Below are 19,538 nucleotides of genomic sequence, written 5' to 3' on the forward strand. Positions count from 1 at the left end.
GCCTTATACTCCCTTGGGGAAGGCAGGGGGGACACCAACTAAGAGGATGGAAATTCAGGTTTGTGGCCTCACCTGAGACCTGGTCTGACTTACACCAGACTTCATGGGATCAATTGATGGACAGGCTTGATTAGTGAAGGGCCGAGCTAAGCTGAGCTCTGACTTAGCAGCCAATTTATCCATTTTCCTGAAGGGAATTATGCAATAGTGAGATTGAAGGAGGTCGTTGGACCAGCAGCTAAATGGTTGAATCAATTTAAGCATTTCAGGACTTCTAGCAACAAGATAATCATCCGCTTGGTCCCATTAGAATCTGCTTCCTCTAAAAGCCTCCAGCATCCGCCTGGGAAAGCAAACTCCCGTGGCTACCTTGATAACACTGCTCAGCTGCGGGAAATGGAGTCTGTCACAGAGCAGCCCCTCCAGTCGTTTCTAAACTACAGAAATTGCTGACAGATGCCCTAAATAATGCATCCCGACTCGGCCCAGCGGCTCGGGGCCCCCCACTGCACTGCCCTGAGCTCACTCCTGCCCACACACGCCCCAACAGCAAGCCAGCCCAGTCAGCAAGGCCCTTTCAAGGGGCGGTCCCCCAGCAAAGCTGCGTGGGCCCCAGGGCGTTACCAGGTGTCTTAATTCACACACTGCACACAGTTCCGTCAGAATGGCTACTAAAAGCAGGCTAGTACTATGTCAGTCACAAGCTGGGTCCCGATCTTCCAGGCCTCTCTGTCATCGAGACGTTGGGGCTGGGTGGCAAAGCGGCGCCCTGTGTCCCCATGGGCCCATCTGTCTTAGGAGTGGAGTGGGATGCGATGCCTCTCTCTTGCCTAGTGACTGAGAGGTGGTGTTCTTCATTGATAAGACTGCAGGAGCTGCAGCCCCGCTGCCTACATTCGAAAGCTCAGCTCCACCACATGCCAGTTGTGTGACCTGACCAAGTAACCGGACACACTTCTTCACCTGTAAAATGGCGTTGATCACAGGCTTTTGGGAGGACTGGTGATTTAGAGCGGGCTTGGAGAGTTGTCAGCATCGAGTGTTGAGTGTCGGCGATTATTAGCTGAACCTCTAGTAGATCTACCCATGCCTCCGAGAGGCCCAGTGGAAGCAGGTTGGGGTACTGTGCCCCCAGCAGGCTCCCCAGTCCTGCCCAGTCAAAAGGTCCTGCTCATCCTTCCTGAGAACGCTGTGGACCTGGCAGCTTGGCAGCATCTGCCTCTGTGCCGTGGCGTCATCCTCAAGGAACATCCTGCTCCAAAGGTCTGTGAGATCCCACATCCCAGTCTCCTCTCGTGAGGCTCCCACCCACGGCTGGCTCAGCAATCCTGTTGGGGCTTATTCAGATGGGGTCTGTTTGTTTCCATGGGCTTCTTTTGTTCCCTGTGGTTGCCTTGGATACTCCTTAAATACCACACAGCTGGAGCACGAATGAATGCCCGCTGTGCTGGTTCAGGTCAGCTTCTCATCCATTCCACAGATATTTGTCCAGTGCCTCCTACGTGCCAGGCAGTGTTCTGGGCTCTGAGATTCAGTGGTGAATAAAACAGAGCTCCCTGTCCCTGTAGAACTTACATTCTAGGAGGGGAGACAAGAAATAATTGAATGCCAGATGGTGTTAGATGCAATGGAGAAAAATGAAGTGGGAGAGGGAAGGGAAAGCCTGAGGGAAGTGAAGGAATATAATGCAGATAGAGTGGCAGGAGAAGTGACATTGGAGCAAAGATGCGGAGGACCTGAGGGAGAAGCCCTGAGGATAGCTGCGGGGGACAGCGTTCCAGGAAGCCAGAGCAGTGAGCTAGGATGGGGGAGGAGAGGAGGTCGGGGACCTGAGGGGTTCTGTGGCCACTGGAGTGGCTTTGTTACTCCCAGCGAAATGGGGGCTGTGGGCAGAGTCATGACATGGCCTGACTTGTGTTGTACAAGATTGTCTGATTGCTGTGCTGAGCATGGACTGAAGGGGACAAGAATGGAATCAGAGAGACCAGCTAAGAAGCTCTCTTCCAAGGGAGAGAGGAGTTTTGAGCCAGGATGGAGTCCAGAGTTCTTCTGAAGGCACGGCTAATGGGATTTACTGATAGACTCGAGGTAGAGTGTGAGAGAAAGAGGAGTAACGCGCAACTCTGAGATTTTTGGACTGAGTGACTAGAAAATGGAGCTGCCATTAACTAAAGTGGAGCCTATGGGAGGAGGAAATTTTAGCTACGTTTTGGGCATATTCAGTCTGAGCTGACGCTGGATCACCAAGTGTGGCTGTAAAGTCGGCAGCTAGAAATACAGGACTAGAGTTCAGAGGATAGGTTCCTATGGGAGGCAAACGTTTGCGGGTTTTCAATCTGCATTTGGTAATTTGGATTAGTTTTCTATTGCTGTGTAACAAATGACTCCACAGCTTAGCATCTTAAAATCAGAAACATTTATTATCTTACCCAGTTTCTGTGGGTTACGAATTTGAAATGGTTTGGTTGTGTGGTCTGGCTCAGGCTCATGGTCTCTCAAGAGATGTAGTAGTCAAGATGTGAGCTGGGGCAGCAACCTGAGGCTGGAGGACCCACTTCCAAGGCGGCTCACTCCCATGGCTGGTGGGAGGCCTCATTTCCTTATCTGTGGCCTGTCCACAGAGTTGCCTGAGTAGCCTCATGACATGGCTTCTGGCAAGTGACCCAAGGGAGAGCCAGGCAGAAGTCGCAATGTCTTTTATGATCTAACTTTGGAAGCCACACTGTGTAATTTCCACAGTATCCTTTTGGATGATCTTGGAGGCCGGCCACCACAGAATTTAAAGCCATGAGCCTAGGAGATGAGGCGACCCAAGGCCTGAGCCCTGGGCCACTCTGACTCTAAGAGGTCAGGAGATGAAGAGGACCCAGCAAAGGAGACTCCAAAGGAGCAGCCACGAAGGGGGAGGGAAACAGGGCAATATGACAACCTGGAAACAAAGTGACCCAAGTGCTTAAGGAGGATGAAATGATCAGCTGTGACCAAGGCTGCTGCCAGGTCAAGAAGGGGACAGAACTGGCAACGCGGAGCTAAGCAGACCTTTTCAGTTTTAGTGGAGTGGTGGGTAAAGCCTGAATTGGAGTGGCCTCGAGAATGGAGGAGAGGAATTGAAGACAAACGTGGATGACACTTCAGGAGTTTTATCATAAAAGGGGACAGAAAATTGGGTCAGTTACTGGAGGAGCAAGTGGAATTGAGGTATTTTGACAAGATGGTGTTAAACACTCCAAGTGGGCGCCAAGGAGATGGATGGGGGGATGGTAAGTAGCTCACGCTGTGAAGTTCCCTCTGATTTTCTCAGTGAAATAGGAAGCGCGGTCACTGGCTGAGAGTGAGGGAGGAAGAGAGGCTGGGCTGGGCAAGCTGGGCGGTGAGTATGGCGTGGGAGGTGAGGGAACAGGGAGTCAGCACGATCGCTGGAGTGAAGTGGGGAGATAAAGGGTAGTCAGATGCATTAGCTAGCTTAAGTGACTTCCATCAACACCCACAATTCAGAATGTTCAGGGAGGGGCCACGCCACCACCCCAAGATGGGGGAATGAAAACTGATCGAGTTAACATCTGGTGCTTGCAGCAGTGTAGACACCAGCTGGCTCCAACAGCCTGCGCCAGAGTTCTCGGGTGTCACTCACACAGATGTTGCATCTGACAGGCCGTCAGATGTCACACACTCTTGTCCAGACGTCCTGTCTGTGACTTCGTAAGTTCAAGGGACTAAATCCTTCCAGGAGGGGGAGGGGCAGGACCATAAAGCTGTTGCTTCATGGTGTCCTCACCATGTTTCTTCCTTAGTTTATCAGATGACCTTGGCGCCCCACGGCCTGCCTGGTGGTGCCTGTCTTCCTGGGTCCTCATAAAGAACACGTGTGCTCCCCACACTGACGGGCTTCTGATAAGATCCAAGGTCAATGTTCTGGTTGCTGGTAATCCTCTGGCCCAGGACAGTGGTTTCCTGGTGCACGTCCCTGAAGTCACTGATCACACTACCTGTCCACACACACTTGCACCCATCCCTAGTCCACCCATGCTAACACGCCAACCCTCCTGACCAGCAGCCCAAGAGACGGGTGGGGGAGGGGCAGGTGGGCTGGCAGCAGGAAGGGGGCTGCTCTGAGAGGGGGCTGTGAAATTTCTCTCTCTCTCTCTCTCTCTCTCTCTCTCTCTCTCTCTCTCTCTCTCTCTCTCTCTTCATGGCCCAGCTCCCTCAGCAATTCAGGCATCTCTGGGCCAATCAATGGGCTGCAGCCTGGCTGGGTACCAAGGCAGGATAGACATGGGGGTGGGAGGAGTCAGAGCTTGAGCCCCAGGGACCTTCCCAGCTCTACCTGGCTCTCTGTGAGGGCTGGAAGAGGCTCAGTGTCTCCTTCTCCCTCTCCCTCCCTTCCCTCCCAGTATTTGCACAGACAGCCCATCCTTTGCCTTCTCTGCATGCTGAATGCCTTCTCATCCTTGGAAGACCCCCTCCAATGTTCCCTCCTAGACAGAATTCCTCATGCTCCCCACTGGGAATGCAGTGGTCCTCCCTCTGTAGGGGCACTTACCACATGGTTGAGTCCAAAGCCTGTCTGTCTCCCCTGCTGGGCTTGACTTCCCCAGGGTCTGGCATGGATGTAGCATAGTGCTGAATGAATGAATGATGCTTGCAGGTATTAAGTGACAGGATGGATGGATGGATGGATGGATGAATGGATGAATGGAAAGTAGGATAGGTGGATGGGAGGACAGGTGAATATGAGGGTGAGTGGTGGATAAATAGGTGGATGGATGGATGAACAGGTGAATGGATTCCAGATAGGGTCAAGGGATGGAAGAGGAAGTCTCCTTGCCAAGAAGTATTGGTTTCCCCTCTGTCTTCTAGAACAGCCTTCCTTTCTAAGAGTTCCATTTCCTCCCATAAGCTGGGACCCCTGCAGGATAAATACAGAGAATTCTTCTGGGTCCCCCTCTTCCTTTAGCTCTAGGCTTTGCATTTTAGGGAGTCAGATGAAGGAGGAATGGCTAAAATGTACTGAGCTCCCACTATGTGCCAGACACTGGGCTAGATATTTCTTGAGATGCGGTCTTGTGTAATGAAAACAGCACCACAGTTTTGTGAAATAGGTTATATTATTCCCATTTTACAGCTAAGAAAACAGGCTCAGAGAATCTAAGTGAATTTTACCCAAGCTTATGTCCAGGGAGGATGGAATCTGAACTCAAAACCTGCTCAAGCAGCCAGTGCTGGGTGTGTGGGCGAGCAAATGACACCCAGGAACTGGGCAGGGATGGTGGGCAGTCGGCACAGCCCTGCTCCGGACACAGGGGCTCTGAGTGCCAGTCCTGGCTTGGCCTCTGTTTTGCTGGGACACCCTGGATGAGACCTGTCCCTTTCTGGACCTCAGTGTGCCTGTATGGATTTGATGCCCCTGGAGGTCTCTTCCAGATGAATGATACAGAAATTGAGGGGAAGAGAACAGCTCCTGGCCCTCCCGGCAGGATGCTCCCTCAATCTTCCTGACAACTGGGGGCCAAAGGGCAGGGTCACCCATGGGGTAATGGTTAACTAGACCTGGCACCTCATCTATAAGGAGCCATCCCAGCTGGCCAAGACTCCACAGGATGCAGTGGGTGAAGTTGCTTGGAGGGTTAGTGGGGGCTGCTGCCCTCTTGGGGCTGGGGATCATCCTGGGCCACTTTGCCATCCCCAAAGGGGCTGAGCCCCCAGCCCCCAGTGTCTCATTCGCCCAGGACCTGGACCTGGAGATCCTTGAGACCGTCATGGGACAGCTAGATGCCAGCAGGATCCGGGAGAATCTACGGTGAGAGGCCTGTCTGCCTGCCCCTTCTGTTTGCCAGAGGCCCCTCGCTGAACCTGGGCCTGCCCCTCTTTCTGCCCACCCTTCAGAGAACTCTCCAGGGAGCCGCACCTGGCCTCCAGCCCTCGGGACGAGGCGCTGGTGCAGCTGCTACTGCAGCGCTGGAGGGACCCACAGTCAGGGCTGGACTCGGCTGAGGCCTCTGCGTACGAAGTGCTGCTGTCCTTCCCCAGCCAGGAGCAGCCTAACCGCGTGGCCATTGGTGAGGTCCTGCTCTGGCTTGGGGGTGCCTGTGGGGTGGGGGAGCTGTGGGACCCAGCCCTGACACTGCCCCCCTCCACAGTGGGTCCCACTGGGGACATCCTCTTCTCCTGTCGCCAGAGTGAAGAGAACCTGACTGGGGAGCAGGGAGGGCCTGATGTGGTTCCACCCTATGCTGCCTACGCTCCCTCCGGAACTCCACAGGTGGGCCTTGAACACCCCATCCGCACTGCTCCCCTGGGCTCCCTCTCCAGCTTCTCCCAACCTGACTCAGGGGAGGTTGAGGAAAAGTGCCTCACTTGGGGCTCAGCCCCCCACTCCAGGAATTCACTCACCTCCACATCCCATCGGTACTCCTTTCATCCATCACTTAGTCACTCAACAAATCTTAGTGGCGTCTGCTCAAGGCCAGGCCTGATACAACACAGAGGAAACCAGGTGTGGCTCTGTCCTTGGGAGCTTACAAGCTGTCGCTGAGGTGGGGAAACAGAATCTAAACCCTTTATCCTGCCATCCGGCCCTCCCTCCCTCTCCTTTCCTCATTCTGTCTTTCCTGGGCTTGGCTATAAGGATCACCTCCTCTTGGGACTAGGGCCTCCTTGTCTATGCCAACCGGGGCGCGGAAGAAGACTTTAAGGAACTACAGACTCAAGGCATTGATCTCAATAACACCATCGCCCTGACCCGCTACGGAGGTGTAGGACGTGGGGCCAAGGTGAGCAGCAGCCCCCCAACACAGGGGGCCGGGTGGGGAGAGGGGCTAGGCAGTAGACAGGAGGAAATGAGGGGCAGGAGAAGGAGCAGTGTTGAGTGGTGGGCTGAGCTGTGTTTGTGCTGTACCACTTATGTGCTGTGTGACCTTGGGTGCCTCCCCTAACCTCTCTGAGCCTTAGGAAATAAAGGGATTGGGCAAATTTTTCAGCTTTGATATTTTGGGAGTCTAAGTCCTCCTGTGAAGTAGTTCTTCTGAATATTCAACTTAAATGCCTCCTATTGCCCTCCCCCCCAACCTGCTTCTTTTCAATTAAAAATTCTGACTAAGTATTACATGTCTGGTTTTTACATTTTTTTTAATATAAAAAGAGATAGAGAGAGATTTAGTGTTTGTGGGGACAGAGTTTCAGATTTGCAAGATGAAAAGAGGTTTGGAGATGGATGGTAATGATGGTTGACAATAATGTGAATATATTTAATGCCATTGAAATATACGCTTGAAAATGGTTAAGACAGTGAATTTTATGTTGTATATTTTATCATAGTTTTTAAAGAAGTGTCCATGATTAGAGCTGGGAAAAAGAAAGAAAAAGAAAAGGAAAGAAAGAAAAGAACAGAGAAAAAAAAAAGAGAGAAAGAAAGGATGACAGAAATGGTGGAATTATACAGATTGTAGAATTTCCAGTTTAAAAAAAAAAAAAAGCTGTATAAAGTGAAAAAGTTCTCCCACAATGCCATCTTCCCAAGAGGGCACTACTCTTTTTAAATTTATGGGTTATCTATCCTGAGCTTCTTTTGGAAGAAGCACATATGAACATATATTCTTATTTCCCTCTCTTTTTACATAGAAGTAGCATACTAGGCCCACTGTTCTAAGATGTGCTGTTTTCACCTTTCTACATGCTGGAGAGCGTCCTCAACTGGCACACAAACTCTGTCCTTGTTCTGCTTTTTTTCTTTTTTTTTTTTTTATAAGTACTGTTTTGTTTTTATTGTGGTAAATATATGTAACAAAATTTACCATTTTAACCATCTTTAAGTGGCATTAAGAACAGTCACAAAAATTGGGTAACTATCACCACCACCCATTTCCAGGACTCTTTCATCATTCCAGAGGAAACTGTCCCCATTAACCATGAATTCCTCTTTCCCCTCTCCAGCCCCTGGTAACTTTTATTCGACTTTCTGTCTCTATGCATTTGCCTATTCTAGGGACCTCATGTAAGAGGAATCATATATTTGTCCTTTTGTATCTGCCTTATTTCATTTAGCGTAATGTTTTCAAGGTTCATCAATGTTGTATCAGAATTTCCTTCCTTTGTAAGGCTAAGTCCCTTGTGTGCTATACTCCACATTTTGCTTATCTATCCATCCATCGATGGACACTTGGGTTGTTTCTATCTTTTGGCTATTGTGGACAGTGCTACTATGAACATGGATGTATAAGCACACCCTTGTTCTTTTTAAAATTTATTTTAAGTGTTTTTCCAGGACCTATCAGCTCCAAGTCAAGTAGTTGTTTTTCAATCTAGTTGTGGAGGGCGCAGCTCACAGTGGCCCATGTGTGGATCGAACCGGCAACCCTGGTGTTATGAGCATTGCGCTCTAACCAACTGAGCTAACCGCCCACCCCACATCCTTGTTCTTTTACATAGCTGCATAGTATTCCCTTGTAGGATGCATCAGTTTATTCGACCAGTCCCCACTGATTAGAGTCACTGGCTTGCCTATGCCAACAGCATTTTGCTACCTCAAGCAGCACTGCAATAAATGACTTGTGCAAGCATCATCCGGCCTGTGGGAGCATAGATGTGTATTGGCTTCCACAGCGAGGGAGCGAGCAAGCAAACTAGGGCATGCCCCCTCCTCACCCCTTCCTTAAAAATAGCCTCTTCCTCCCCTTCCTGCAGGCTGTGAATGCTGCCAAGTTCAAGGTGGCTGGGGTGCTAGTGTACACAGACCCTGCAGACATCAACGATGGGCGGAGCTTGCCCAATGAGACCTTCCCGCACTCCTGGCACCTGCCTCCCTCGGGGGTGGAGAGAGGCTCCTACTATGAGTATTTTGGGGACCCGCTGACCCCATACCTTCCAGCCAATCCTTCCTCCTTCCGTCTGGATCCTGACACTGTCTCCGGATTTCCCCCAATTCCCATTCAGCCTATTGGCTTCCAGGACGCAAAAGTCCTTCTCTGGTGAGCTTGTATCCTGGGGTCACCTGCCCATCCTCCAATGGCCTCCAGAATTCAACCCCCACACCCATACTTGCTCTGAAGGGTCTCCCCCTCCTTCCCAGTAACCTTCAAGGAAACTCGGCCCCGGATGCCTGGCAAGGAGCCCTGGGTTGTGATTACAAGTTGGGGCCCGGCTTCCACCCTGATAGTGTCTTCACAGGCAGGTGAGACGGGGCCCCCACTTCTCCCAGCTCTCCTCTCCTCTTGTCATGCTTCCCTGACCCTGGGTTTCCCCACTGCCCAATTCAAGACCTGCTGGCCTTTCGCTTTCTTCTCTCTCCCAACCCCTTCCCTGACTCCCAAATATCTGTCTTGTCCTGGGGAAACCAGTGAAACAGCTGCGTGGTCCAGAAGTTCCTGCCGGGTTACACACACACACACACACACACACACACACACTCCTCATCTCAGACCGCTACTCTCCAGTCCCCCTCTCTCTTGAACATACCAAGCTCATTCCCAAATCAGGGTTTCTGCACTTGCTGTTCCCTCTGCCCAGAACACCCTTCCCTACGCTCCCTGGTCTGTACTCACCTCCCTACCTGCCACCAGGTATCCTCTCCCACGTCATCTTGTTAGTGTCTTCCCAGGCCCCTCCACCTCCTGCCTTGCTCACTTCCTCGTGGTCTGTCTCACTCGGGAGAGGGAGGCCCCAGGGGGCCTGGGTCCTTGTCTGCCATTGCCCAGAGCCTAGTGTAGTGCCAGCATATACTAAATATCTGAGAAGTACTTAGTGAGTGAATGAATGAATGAATGAATGAATGAATGAATGAATGAATGAAAGGAGCACTGGAATCAGAAGAGCTGGGCTCTAGTCTTGCCTCTCCTGCTACTTCTGGGCAAGTGACCTTGCCATGTCCCATTCAGCTCTGGGCCTATTTCTCCTGCACTGGGGCGAGTGGGGTGGCGAGTGGGGAGGGCCAATACTCTTGTGGGCTCGTTTACTTCCCCAGCCAGGTGAACGTGAGTGTCTACAACCGCCTGGAACTGCGGAACTCCTCCAACGTCCTGGGGTTCATCCGTGGGGCTGTGGAGCCTGGTGAGCGCCCCGTCCCTGCTCCCTGCGCCCCAGAAGCCGCTGTGCTCTGGCTGCTCTGCCAGGCCTGGCTGACCCCGCCCTCCTGTCTGGTTTTCGACTCCCGCCAGACCGCTATGTGCTGTATGGAAACCACCGGGACAGCTGGGTACACGGGGCAGTGGACCCCAGCAGTGGCACGGCTGTCCTTCTGGAGCTCTCCCGCGTCCTGGGGACCCTGCTGAAGAAGGGTGAGGCTACCTCCCTCCCGTGGTCCAGGGACTCTCCCCCCTGGGGGTCACCTCCACTCCCTCCTAGGTCTGGGGGGTGCTGTCCCACCTCCCCCCATTCTCCAGTGCTCACATGTGCCAAGCCTGAGGGCCCTGGGGGCAGACACGCATGGACATCAGCTCTGACCTCAAGAGCCCAGTGTGGTACAGGGACCGGACCACTGATGAATTCATCCAATAGCTTCCGAGACCCAGGTGCCGCTGTAAGCAAAGCGGTGCGCAAGCTCTGCCCTCCAGGAGCTTCAGCCCCGTTGAGGCAGGGATGAGAGACAATGATTCACTCAACAAATATGTCTCGGTGCTCACTATGTGCCAGGCCATTTCTAAGCACGGGAGATCCCAAGGTGAACACCCCAGAGTTCCTGCCTGTGGGGACAACTGAGACGCGTACTATAAAGAAACGTATGTAAGAGGTTTTCCAGGTGTAAGTTAGAGAGCCGTTGGGGAAAGTGGGGTGGGATCCAGGCGGAGGGCACAGCATGTGGCAAGGAGGGGCTGGACCAGGTGGCAGATTCCGCAGGGACAGGTTGATGTTCTATCCAAGGGCAGCAGGCAGCTGGTGAGGGATTTCAGTCAAGAGAGTGCAACGATGAAGACCAAATTGTAAACAGCTTCCTCTGCTGCAGTTGGGAAGGGCAGGGGGGTGCAGGCGTTATGTGGAGGGACCAATCAGAGGCCAGTTATCCTCAGGGCCAGGAGAGACGGGGGCTTGGACCAGGGCAGGGGCAGTGGAAGGAGACAGTGTGAAGACTTGGGGTCTGTCAGTGACAGAGGCGAGGGAGAAGACTAGTGGGGAGTTCCCAGATTTCTGATTTCTGCTCCGAGCAGCCCAGTGTATGGCTGTGACGATTATGGAAAACAAAACTGGGTCAGAGGGCAGATCCAGGGGGGAAGAACGGGAATTTGGTTCCTCACATCATGGTTTTGTTTTTAGCTTTTATTGTGGTAAAATATACATACCATAAAATTTGCCCTTCTAATCATTTCCTCCCAATAACTTACTTATTAAATGTAAGCACTTACGACCATACTTGGGTGTAAGTAACTACCTCCCAAACACAGGCAGGCTGGGACACCCTCGATTCTCGATGTTGGACGGATATATATATATATATATATACACATACATACATACATACATACATATATATATATATATATATACACACACACACACACACATACATCTACGTGTGTGTATACACACGTAAGTTTCAGGTGTACATTATAATTTGACCTCCTGTATACACTACAAAGTGATCCCCACCAAAAGGCGTTACTGTCCATCACCACGCAATTGACCCCCTCACCCTGCTTGCCCAGCCCCAGCCCCCTCCTCTGTGGTAACCACTGACCTGGTTTTTGTATCTGAGTTTGTTTTTGTGTTATTTCGCTCATTCCCTTCTAGCCAATTTGAAGTGTACAGTTCAGTGGCATTAAGTGCCCTCACACTGTTGGGCCACCATCACCACCGTCCATCTCTAGAACTTTTTCATCTTCCACGACATATGGCATCCTAAAGTTACGACCGTCTCATCTGAATTGATTCCAACTTAACTTCAATGTCATACAAAAAGTCGACTCCTATAAAGCTGTCCTTCCGCTTTATATTATCGATGTTACTAATTACACCTTTATACATTGCGTGTCCGTTCACGTACTGATTTTGAGATGCCCGGGGGAGAGGCAAGCAGGCAGTTAAAGCTGCTGATCTCCAGGTCAGAAAAGATAAACTGGGGAGTTGGTGTCGTAAATGGTCTATGACACCACAGGTGTGGTTGCGATGAACTGATACGGGGGCGGGCGGATGTGGGGAGAGGAATCTTGGGGAAAGAGGCTGGGCTTTTGGCTTTACCCCCTTTGGTAGTGCAGGAATGTCTCTCTTTGTTATTGTTGTTAAGTGTTTTAGTTTGAAATGATTTCAGACCTAGGAAACAATTGCAAAAATAGTACCAAGAAGCCTCATTTACTCTTCATCCAGATACTCCCAATACTAATGTGTTGCCATGTTTGCTCTGTTTATATTTTGTTCTGAAATGTTTGAAAGTTGCAGAAATGCCACACCTTCATCCATAAACACGTCAGTGTATATCTCCTAAAAACAAGCATATTTTCTTTCATAACCACAGAACCTTCTCAGAATCAGGAAATTACCAATTTTGCCAGTTGTTCCTGTAATGACCTTTAGAGCAGAGGAATTTTCTGGTCCAAGAGCCAGTCCACGACCATAACTTGCATGTACGTTTGTGGCATGTGTACTCTGGATAGTTCCCTAGGCGTTCTTGGTCTTTCGCGATCTTGATATTGTTGAATGTCCCTCCATTTGGCTTTGTCTGATTTGATGCAGGTGATTCATTTGGGGCAGGAGAAAGCTTTGGGCTTTGTAATTGCAAGCATGTAATCATTTTATACTTAAAAAAATTCGTTTACAACAAAAAGATGAGGAATGATGGAAGGGGACTGAGCTGCAGCCAGAGATGGGAGCACGTGGCTCCGTGGCGGGTGAGGGGGAATTTGGAGGAGGCCGGGGGACAAGCAAGGACCACCAAGGCTTCTGGGAGGTGCCTGGGGGCCGTGGCAAGAGCAGTGTGGGCATAGAGACTGGTGATGGAAGCCAGGCTGCAGGAGGCTGTAGGAGGCAGGGTGGGGCATTGGTTAAGCCCCTGGACTCTGCAGCCAGACCCCGGATTTGAACCCCAGCTCTGCTGCCTACCAACTGTGTCATGCTGGGCAAATCATTTTACCTTCTCTGTGGCTCAGTTTTCTCAACTGTGAAATGGAGACTGTAGTAGTCTCTCCCTGAAGGTGTCGTTGTGAGGACTGGCTCGATATGGATAAAGGGCTTAAGGAGAACATTAATGTATGGTCACAAGTGAAGAAGAGCCAGTTTTGCATAGGCTGCATGGAGGAGACTGTTGGGGGTGGAGCGTCAGGTCTTCTCAAAGCAAACCTATAGAGAAGAGGGAAGGAAGCAGGGCATCTGGCCAAGGGCCACCTGACCCTGGGAGGTTGGTGTTGGGGGCAATGTTGGCATGGGGGTGGGGTGTCACAGCAGAGGAGGAGGGAGGCTGGGAAAAGAAGACTCCAGAAAGACTTGGCTGGAGAGGTGCCTGGACCTACTTCTTGTCACGGCTGCCCCGCCGCTTTCAGCCCTTCCCTCCTCTCCATGTCCTCAACCTTTCCCGTAAGCCACCCCAGGATCCGGGGTTCCCCACCCTCCAGTCCTTTCTCCCTCTCCCCAGGCACCTGGCGCCCCCGGAGATCGGTCGTGTTTGCGAGCTGGGGGGCAGAGGAGTTTGGGCTCATTGGCTCCACAGAATTCACGGAGGTGAGTGAGCCCCGCAGGGTAGGCGATTGGGGGGATCCCTGGGGCGGTGCAGTGCGGTGCGGGGCTGAAGTCGCCCCTCCCTCCCGCAGGAGTTCTTCAGCAAGCTGCAGGAGCGCACAGTGGCCTACATCAACGTGGACATATCTGTGTTTGGTATGGGGGGCGGGGTGAGTGGGCGGAGTGGGGAGGAGGGAAATGATGGGGCTGCGGCCCAAATGCTCTTTCTCTGATCCTCCCACAGCCAACGCCACCCTGAGGGCACAGGGGACGCCCCCGGTCCAGAGCGTGGTCTTCTCCGCAGCCAAGCAGGTGGAAAGGGGCGGGGCTGGGAGTGGGGCGGGGCGGTGGACCCGCTTGTTGTTGGGTCTGAGGAGGGACCAGCCCTGAGACTACATTCCTCTTGCATCAGATCCCCTCGCCTGGCCCCGGCAGCCTCAGCATCTATGACAACTGGATCCGGTATTTCAACCGTAGCAGCCCAGTGTACGGCCTGGTACCCAGGTAAGGCCGGGCCGGCACGGGGCCTCGGGTGGACGGGCTGGTTGGCCCAGCAGCCGCCAGCCCGACCATCTTCCTTCCCGCAGCTTGGGCTCTCTGGGTGCAGGCAGCGACTATGCACCCTTCATTCACTTCCTGGGCATCTCCTCCATGGACATTGCCTACACCTACGACAGGGTGAGAGCACCCCTCGTAGGGTCCCCCAGCTCGGTACCTTGCTTCACCAGCCAGCCCTCTCCTCTCCTTCAGGCTGCTCTAGCGCAGACTGAATCAGGAGCTGAGCTACCTTGGCCAAATTTCTTAACCTCTCTGAGAATGTTTATGCTCATCTACGGTATTTTATCAAATTTAAGATACTACTGATTGTACAACACACCATTATGATGTGCACTATTCAGGTGTGAATAAAAAACACTGTCAATTAATTGTAGGATAATCATTGACTTTAAGAAGCATCCTGATTCCAGAGATCTTAAAATGTGAAGAAAAAAGTTGATCTCGGAATAGATGAAATAACAGTATAAAACAGGAATGATTCAGAGCATTGGTGTGACAGTGAAATAAAGGATGCAGTGTCCAGCCTGTATCTCTGATGCTCCAAAAAGCCCTTTCTTCCTTTCGTTGCCCCACCACACCTGGGGCAATGAAGGGAAGAAAGGGCTTTTTGGAGCATCAGAGATGCTCTGGGGGATGGAGCTGGGATTTACAGCTTCTTGTCTGATTCCAAAGCCACAGGCTCTTCATTGTCATGTAAAGTAGAAAAGTGGCACCTGACCCAACTGTCTCTTATTGGCTTTGTGATGTCAGCCAGGTTGCTTACCTCTCTGAGCCTCAGTTTCCTCCTCTGTAAAGTGGGAATTCTAGAACTTATCCCATGGATATAGCAACGATTTAACTGAGATAACGTCCCTACATTGTAGCTCACTGTAGGTACTACTCCTTCCACTTCCCATCCCAAGCCTGTCACCTCTGGGCTTGTTCCCCCAGAGCAAGACCTCAGCCCGGATCTACCCCACCTACCACACAGCCTTCGACACCTTCGGTTACGTGGACAAGTTCGTGGACCCTGGTGAGGAGGGAGCAAGGGGCATCCTGAGGCTGGAGGAGGATGGGTTGAAGACTGAACCCTGGTCTCGTCACCCTCCCTGCAGGCTTCCGCAGCCACCAGGCCGTGGCCCAGATGGCGGGGAGCGTGCTTCTCCGGCTCAGTGATAGCCTCTTCCTGCCTCTCAATGTCAGTGACTACACTGAGACCCTCCAAAGCTTCCTGCAGGCCGCCCAGCAGTACTTCGGGGCCCTGTTGGAGCAGCACAGCATCAGCCTGGGTACGGAGCCCTCCTGACAATGAAGCATGGGGAGTTCTGTACCCACAGGGCTAAGATGCTGGCTGTACCCTCCAGGGCCTCTGGTGACTGCAGTGGAGAAGTTCGAAGAGGCGGCTGCGGCCTTGAGCCAACACATATCAGTGCTGCAGAAGGACACCCTCGAGTGAGCAAGGGCAGCAAGCAGGTGTCTGGGAGGGTGGCATCTGGGCTGCTGACTCCAGAGTGACCAGCAGGTCCTGCTACCTCCTGCAGCCCCCTGCAGGTCCGGATGCTGAATGACCAACTGATGCTCTTGGAACGGACCTTCCTGAACCCTCGAGCCTTCCCAGAGGAACGCTACTACAGGTGAGCCTGTCCCGGAGCTCTTGGGAGGTGAGGTGGGGGGATGGGCACCTGCCTGAGGGAGGAGAATGTCAGCATTTCACGGGCCTCTTGGGGACTCAGGCTCAGAGGAGGGGAGGCAAATTGGTCAAGGTCAGCCTGGGACTAGAACCTACATCTCCCCCGACCACCACTGCTGTCAGGGCCCCAGCTTTCCGAGGCAGTGGGGAGGTGCTTCTGTGTCTAGCTGTATATACAGGAGCTGAGCCCATTCCAGGCTGCAGCTCCCCCTGTTCCTGGCCCCCAAATGACCCTGATCCTCCCCTATTTCTCCTGTTAGCCATGTGCTCTGGGCACCCCGCACCGGCTCTGTAGCCACATTCCCAGGCCTGGCTAATGCCTACTTCAGAGCCATGAAGGCAGGCGCCGGATCTGCAGCCTGGGCTGAGGTACACAGGCAGCTCAGCATTGTGGTGGCAGCCCTGGAGGGTGCGGCTGCCACCCTGAGGCCTGTGGTTAACCTCTGACCCCAGTCCTCCTGCCTCAGCTCTCCACCACCACCGTTTATCCTAATCCTCCCCCACTCATTTTGTGTGGGTGTAGCCCAGTCTTCCCTGATGCCAGGAGAGGGCACAAGCACAGGACCCTCTCAAGTTTCTGAGGCAACAGCTCGGGGTCCCACCAGATGTGGACACCTGAGGGGAGTGACAACCCCTGGATGAAAATCTCCCTCATCCTGACTCTTGGTTGACAGAACAGGAGGCGGGGATGGTAGAAATGGCAAAACCACCACCTGCTCTTGGTGGTGGGCAGGTGGGAATACGATGCATAATGCCAACCTTCGATGCCAACTCAGACCACCAGAGCCACCCTTTGGGCATTGGTGGGGAAACTGAGGCCCGGGAAGGCTAGGGCCTTGCATACTCTGGGTTCCTCTCCTTCCATACCCCTAGCGTATTTCAACTCCTCCCTGCCCTCCCCCAAATAAACCAAGCCTAGCAATTGTCCCTACAAGTTCCTTTTATTGTGTGGGAATCACGGAAAAAAGAAACCTGAGTGCTCAGATCCAGTCCCGGGCTCTGGGGTACTGCACAGCTCCCCGTCAAGCCCAGGATTTGGATCTGTCCCCACCCTCCTCCTCCTCCTCCTCTGCCATGACCACCTCCTCCAGGGTGCGCCCTCCAAGTTTGCTCCCTACCAACACTTCGCAGGTCCCGGCAGGTGGTAGCCCCTTCTCGATGTAGCGGCCCCTCAGGAACACAACTCTCTCCTGTCCATCCAAGGGCAGTCCATGGGCCTGGCACAGGTCCCGTGCCTCCTCCGGCCCATCCAGGGCCAATAAGTGGACCATGAAGCCCAGGGGTAGGGTCTGGCCCTTGGGGGTGCTTAGGGCACGAGAGAGGCGCGCCAAGGCTCTGCGGCGGGCATGGCCCACGTGGCATTGCACAGCACAGCTCTGCAGGAAGGGCAGGGTCCGCAGCAGGCGGAACAGGCGGGCAGTATTGCCTTCGCGGAAGGCGGCATCCACAGACAGGGCGGTGCGCACGGCTGGGCAGGAACGCAGGGCAGCGGGCAGCTGCAGAACCTCATGAAGGGCCTCCACCGAGCCTGTGAGGGCGGGAAGCCGGGATGAAAACGGGATGAATCCTTCCAGGGTCAGGTCCACCTTCCATCCCACCCGTTTAAGGCCTCCCGGTACCCATCTCCCCTCCCACTCACTCCGGCCCTCCGCCCAGCCCACCCAGTACCTCATTCCCGCCTACCTCCCCGCTCTGGCCACGCCCCTCCACTAAGCCCAGCCCACCTTCTCTCCCCTCTCCCCATCAGCCTTTTCCTAAGCCATATCTGGATTAGTTGCCACAGGGTTCCGGAGCCCCTGCAAACAACCTGGATCCTCATAATAAAGTGAGGCAGTGTTTACGGATGAGGGAAACAGGCCCAGATAATTTAACGACTTGCCAGAGACTGTCCTACAGTTCATATGTAGTAGGTCCGGAGCCAACCATTCTGACTTGGAACCCAGCCCTTTCTCCACTGCCCTAGCTGCCCCACAGACTAGGATTCTTTCCCGGTCCGCCTGGTAAGGCCATACATAGTTTCTTCGAAGAGGTTCTGCCGCTGCTTCCTTCACAGAAGAATCACGGACACTGGAACCTTTGGCCACTTTTGTAAACTGAGGCTTCTGACCCATTAGTGGGTTGTGAAGTCAACAGCATTTTATTACATTTAAGTAGAATAGAACTTATTAGAATGCACGAGCTACCCATAGAAAAGATCTAGTCTTGAAACTTCTGTTTCATGTATTCGTGGGCATACGTGTTCTTGGATGCTCTGCAACACTGAAGTGGAGGTTTTAAAAAGTTCAAAATCACTATCTAGGTCAAACCCAGAGATGGGAAAGGATAGGCCAGAAGGCCCACGTCGGGGTTCGGTGGACCTTGTGCATTGACGGGATACACATTTAGGAGGCAGGGACAGGGAGAGAACTAAAGGTGACATTTTAAAGTTTCTCTTTACTTCCCCGCCGTCCACTGTTCACTTGCAGGGGCCCCCGCCCCCGCGTTCTGCCCCTCCGCCAGGACTCCGACTCACCCAGGTTATAGAGCAGAAATAGGCTCTGGAAGGCGGACTGGCGGGGGTGGGGCCCGGGGCCCTGCGCGTAGCAGCGCCGCAGCGAACCGAAGCCCTCCTGCACCTGGGCCTGCAACAGCACCGGGTCCGCTGGCCCGCGAGCTGCATCGGACCCGAGCCGCGCCACCACGGCCAGCAGTACAGCCAGCGCCGCCTCCAGCACCACCGCCGCCTCGGAGTCACCCGCGCGCTGCAGGGCCAGGTCCAGCCGCACGGCGCGCAACCGGTCAGCCACGAAAGTGGCCACCTCGGTGCGGGATGCGTCGGCGCGCTCGGCCACCTCGCTGGCCAGGTAGCGCACAGTGGCCAGCAGTACGGACGGCGGACGCAGCTGGCTCGGTGAGGGCTGGGCCTTGCCGGCGGCCGGCCGGCTGTACTCCTTCACGGCGCGCTGCGGATCCGCGCGAGGCCGGTCCCCGCGGAGCCCCGGCGCCACCTCGAAGCGGTGCAGGCGGCACTCCTTTTCGCGCCGGACGCGCTCGGCGGCCGGGCACATCTCCCAGCACGTGCCCACGGGAAGCTCGTAGTCGGGCATGGGTGGGCTGGGGGAAGAGGATGGACGCTCAGCATTCCGGGGACTGAGGCGGCCACTCGCCCCATTCTGCCCGAGAGCACGACCAGGCCGGCGGAGGCTCGGCAAAGACGAGGCGGGCCGACCTCGGTTAGGTCCGCAGCCCCGCGGGGGTCTAAGCGTCCCCGCCTCCCGTCCGGCCACCGCCGTCCTCTCACCGAGTCCCGTTAACTCCCAAAAAGCCTCAAGCTGCTCAGCGCCGCTCCCTGTTCAGCGCGTTCAGTAGCGGTTAACGTCCCCCACAATGCTCCGCGCACAGCCCAGGCTACTCCCATGATGCACCGGTTTGTAGTCCCTTCCGCAACTCAACGCTTTGCAGAGGGAGGGGCAGGAGCGGAGCCACGCCTCCCAGGATCTAGCCCAAAGAGTCACTGTTTGGCTTTGAGCATCCACCCCTCCAAAAATAGGTACCCCCCGCCTTGGGTTCCTCTCCATCATCCCTTGCAACCAACAAACTGGTTCAATCAGCCTTACTGTCATTCTCCACTCTTGTTTCCCTGGAGGCCGTTCTCCCCATTTTCTAGATCAGAGGTCAGCAAACTGTGTAAATGTTTTGG

The 19,538-nt window shown here is 53.7% G+C and overlaps 2 protein-coding genes across 2 annotated transcripts; one reads left to right on the plus strand and one right to left on the minus strand.

Annotated features, from left to right (window-relative positions):
• The first annotated feature begins 5,597 nt into the window (after window positions 1-5,597).
• On the plus strand, window positions 5,598-16,806 carry NAALADL1 (N-acetylated alpha-linked acidic dipeptidase like 1). Its single transcript, XM_033119949.1, has 18 exons — window positions 5,598-5,797; window positions 5,884-6,056; window positions 6,138-6,259; window positions 6,648-6,770; window positions 8,680-8,963; window positions 9,065-9,166; window positions 9,956-10,041; window positions 10,149-10,268; window positions 13,550-13,635; window positions 13,725-13,788; window positions 13,877-13,944; window positions 14,045-14,136; window positions 14,220-14,310; window positions 15,121-15,202; window positions 15,285-15,458; window positions 15,534-15,621; window positions 15,711-15,803; window positions 16,120-16,806. The coding sequence occupies exons 1-18, from the start codon at window positions 5,598-5,600 to the stop codon at window positions 16,304-16,306; spliced, it is 2,235 nt and encodes a 744-aa protein (XP_032975840.1). The 3' UTR covers window positions 16,307-16,806.
• Window positions 16,782-19,270, minus strand: SAC3D1 (SAC3 domain containing 1). The gene is made up of 3 exons (XM_033119950.1): window positions 19,140-19,270; window positions 18,372-18,952; window positions 16,782-17,387 (listed from the first exon to the last, which is right to left on the minus strand). Exons 2-3 carry the CDS (start codon window positions 18,943-18,945, stop codon window positions 16,882-16,884), a joined length of 1,080 nt encoding a protein of 359 aa, XP_032975841.1. The 5' UTR covers window positions 18,946-18,952; window positions 19,140-19,270; the 3' UTR covers window positions 16,782-16,881.
• Window positions 19,271-19,538: the final 268 nt, after the last annotated feature.

The sequence above is a fragment of the Rhinolophus ferrumequinum genome, chromosome 11 (genome assembly GCF_004115265.2).
Source record: "Rhinolophus ferrumequinum isolate MPI-CBG mRhiFer1 chromosome 11, mRhiFer1_v1.p, whole genome shotgun sequence".
Taxonomy (NCBI): Eukaryota; Metazoa; Chordata; class Mammalia; order Chiroptera; family Rhinolophidae; genus Rhinolophus; species Rhinolophus ferrumequinum.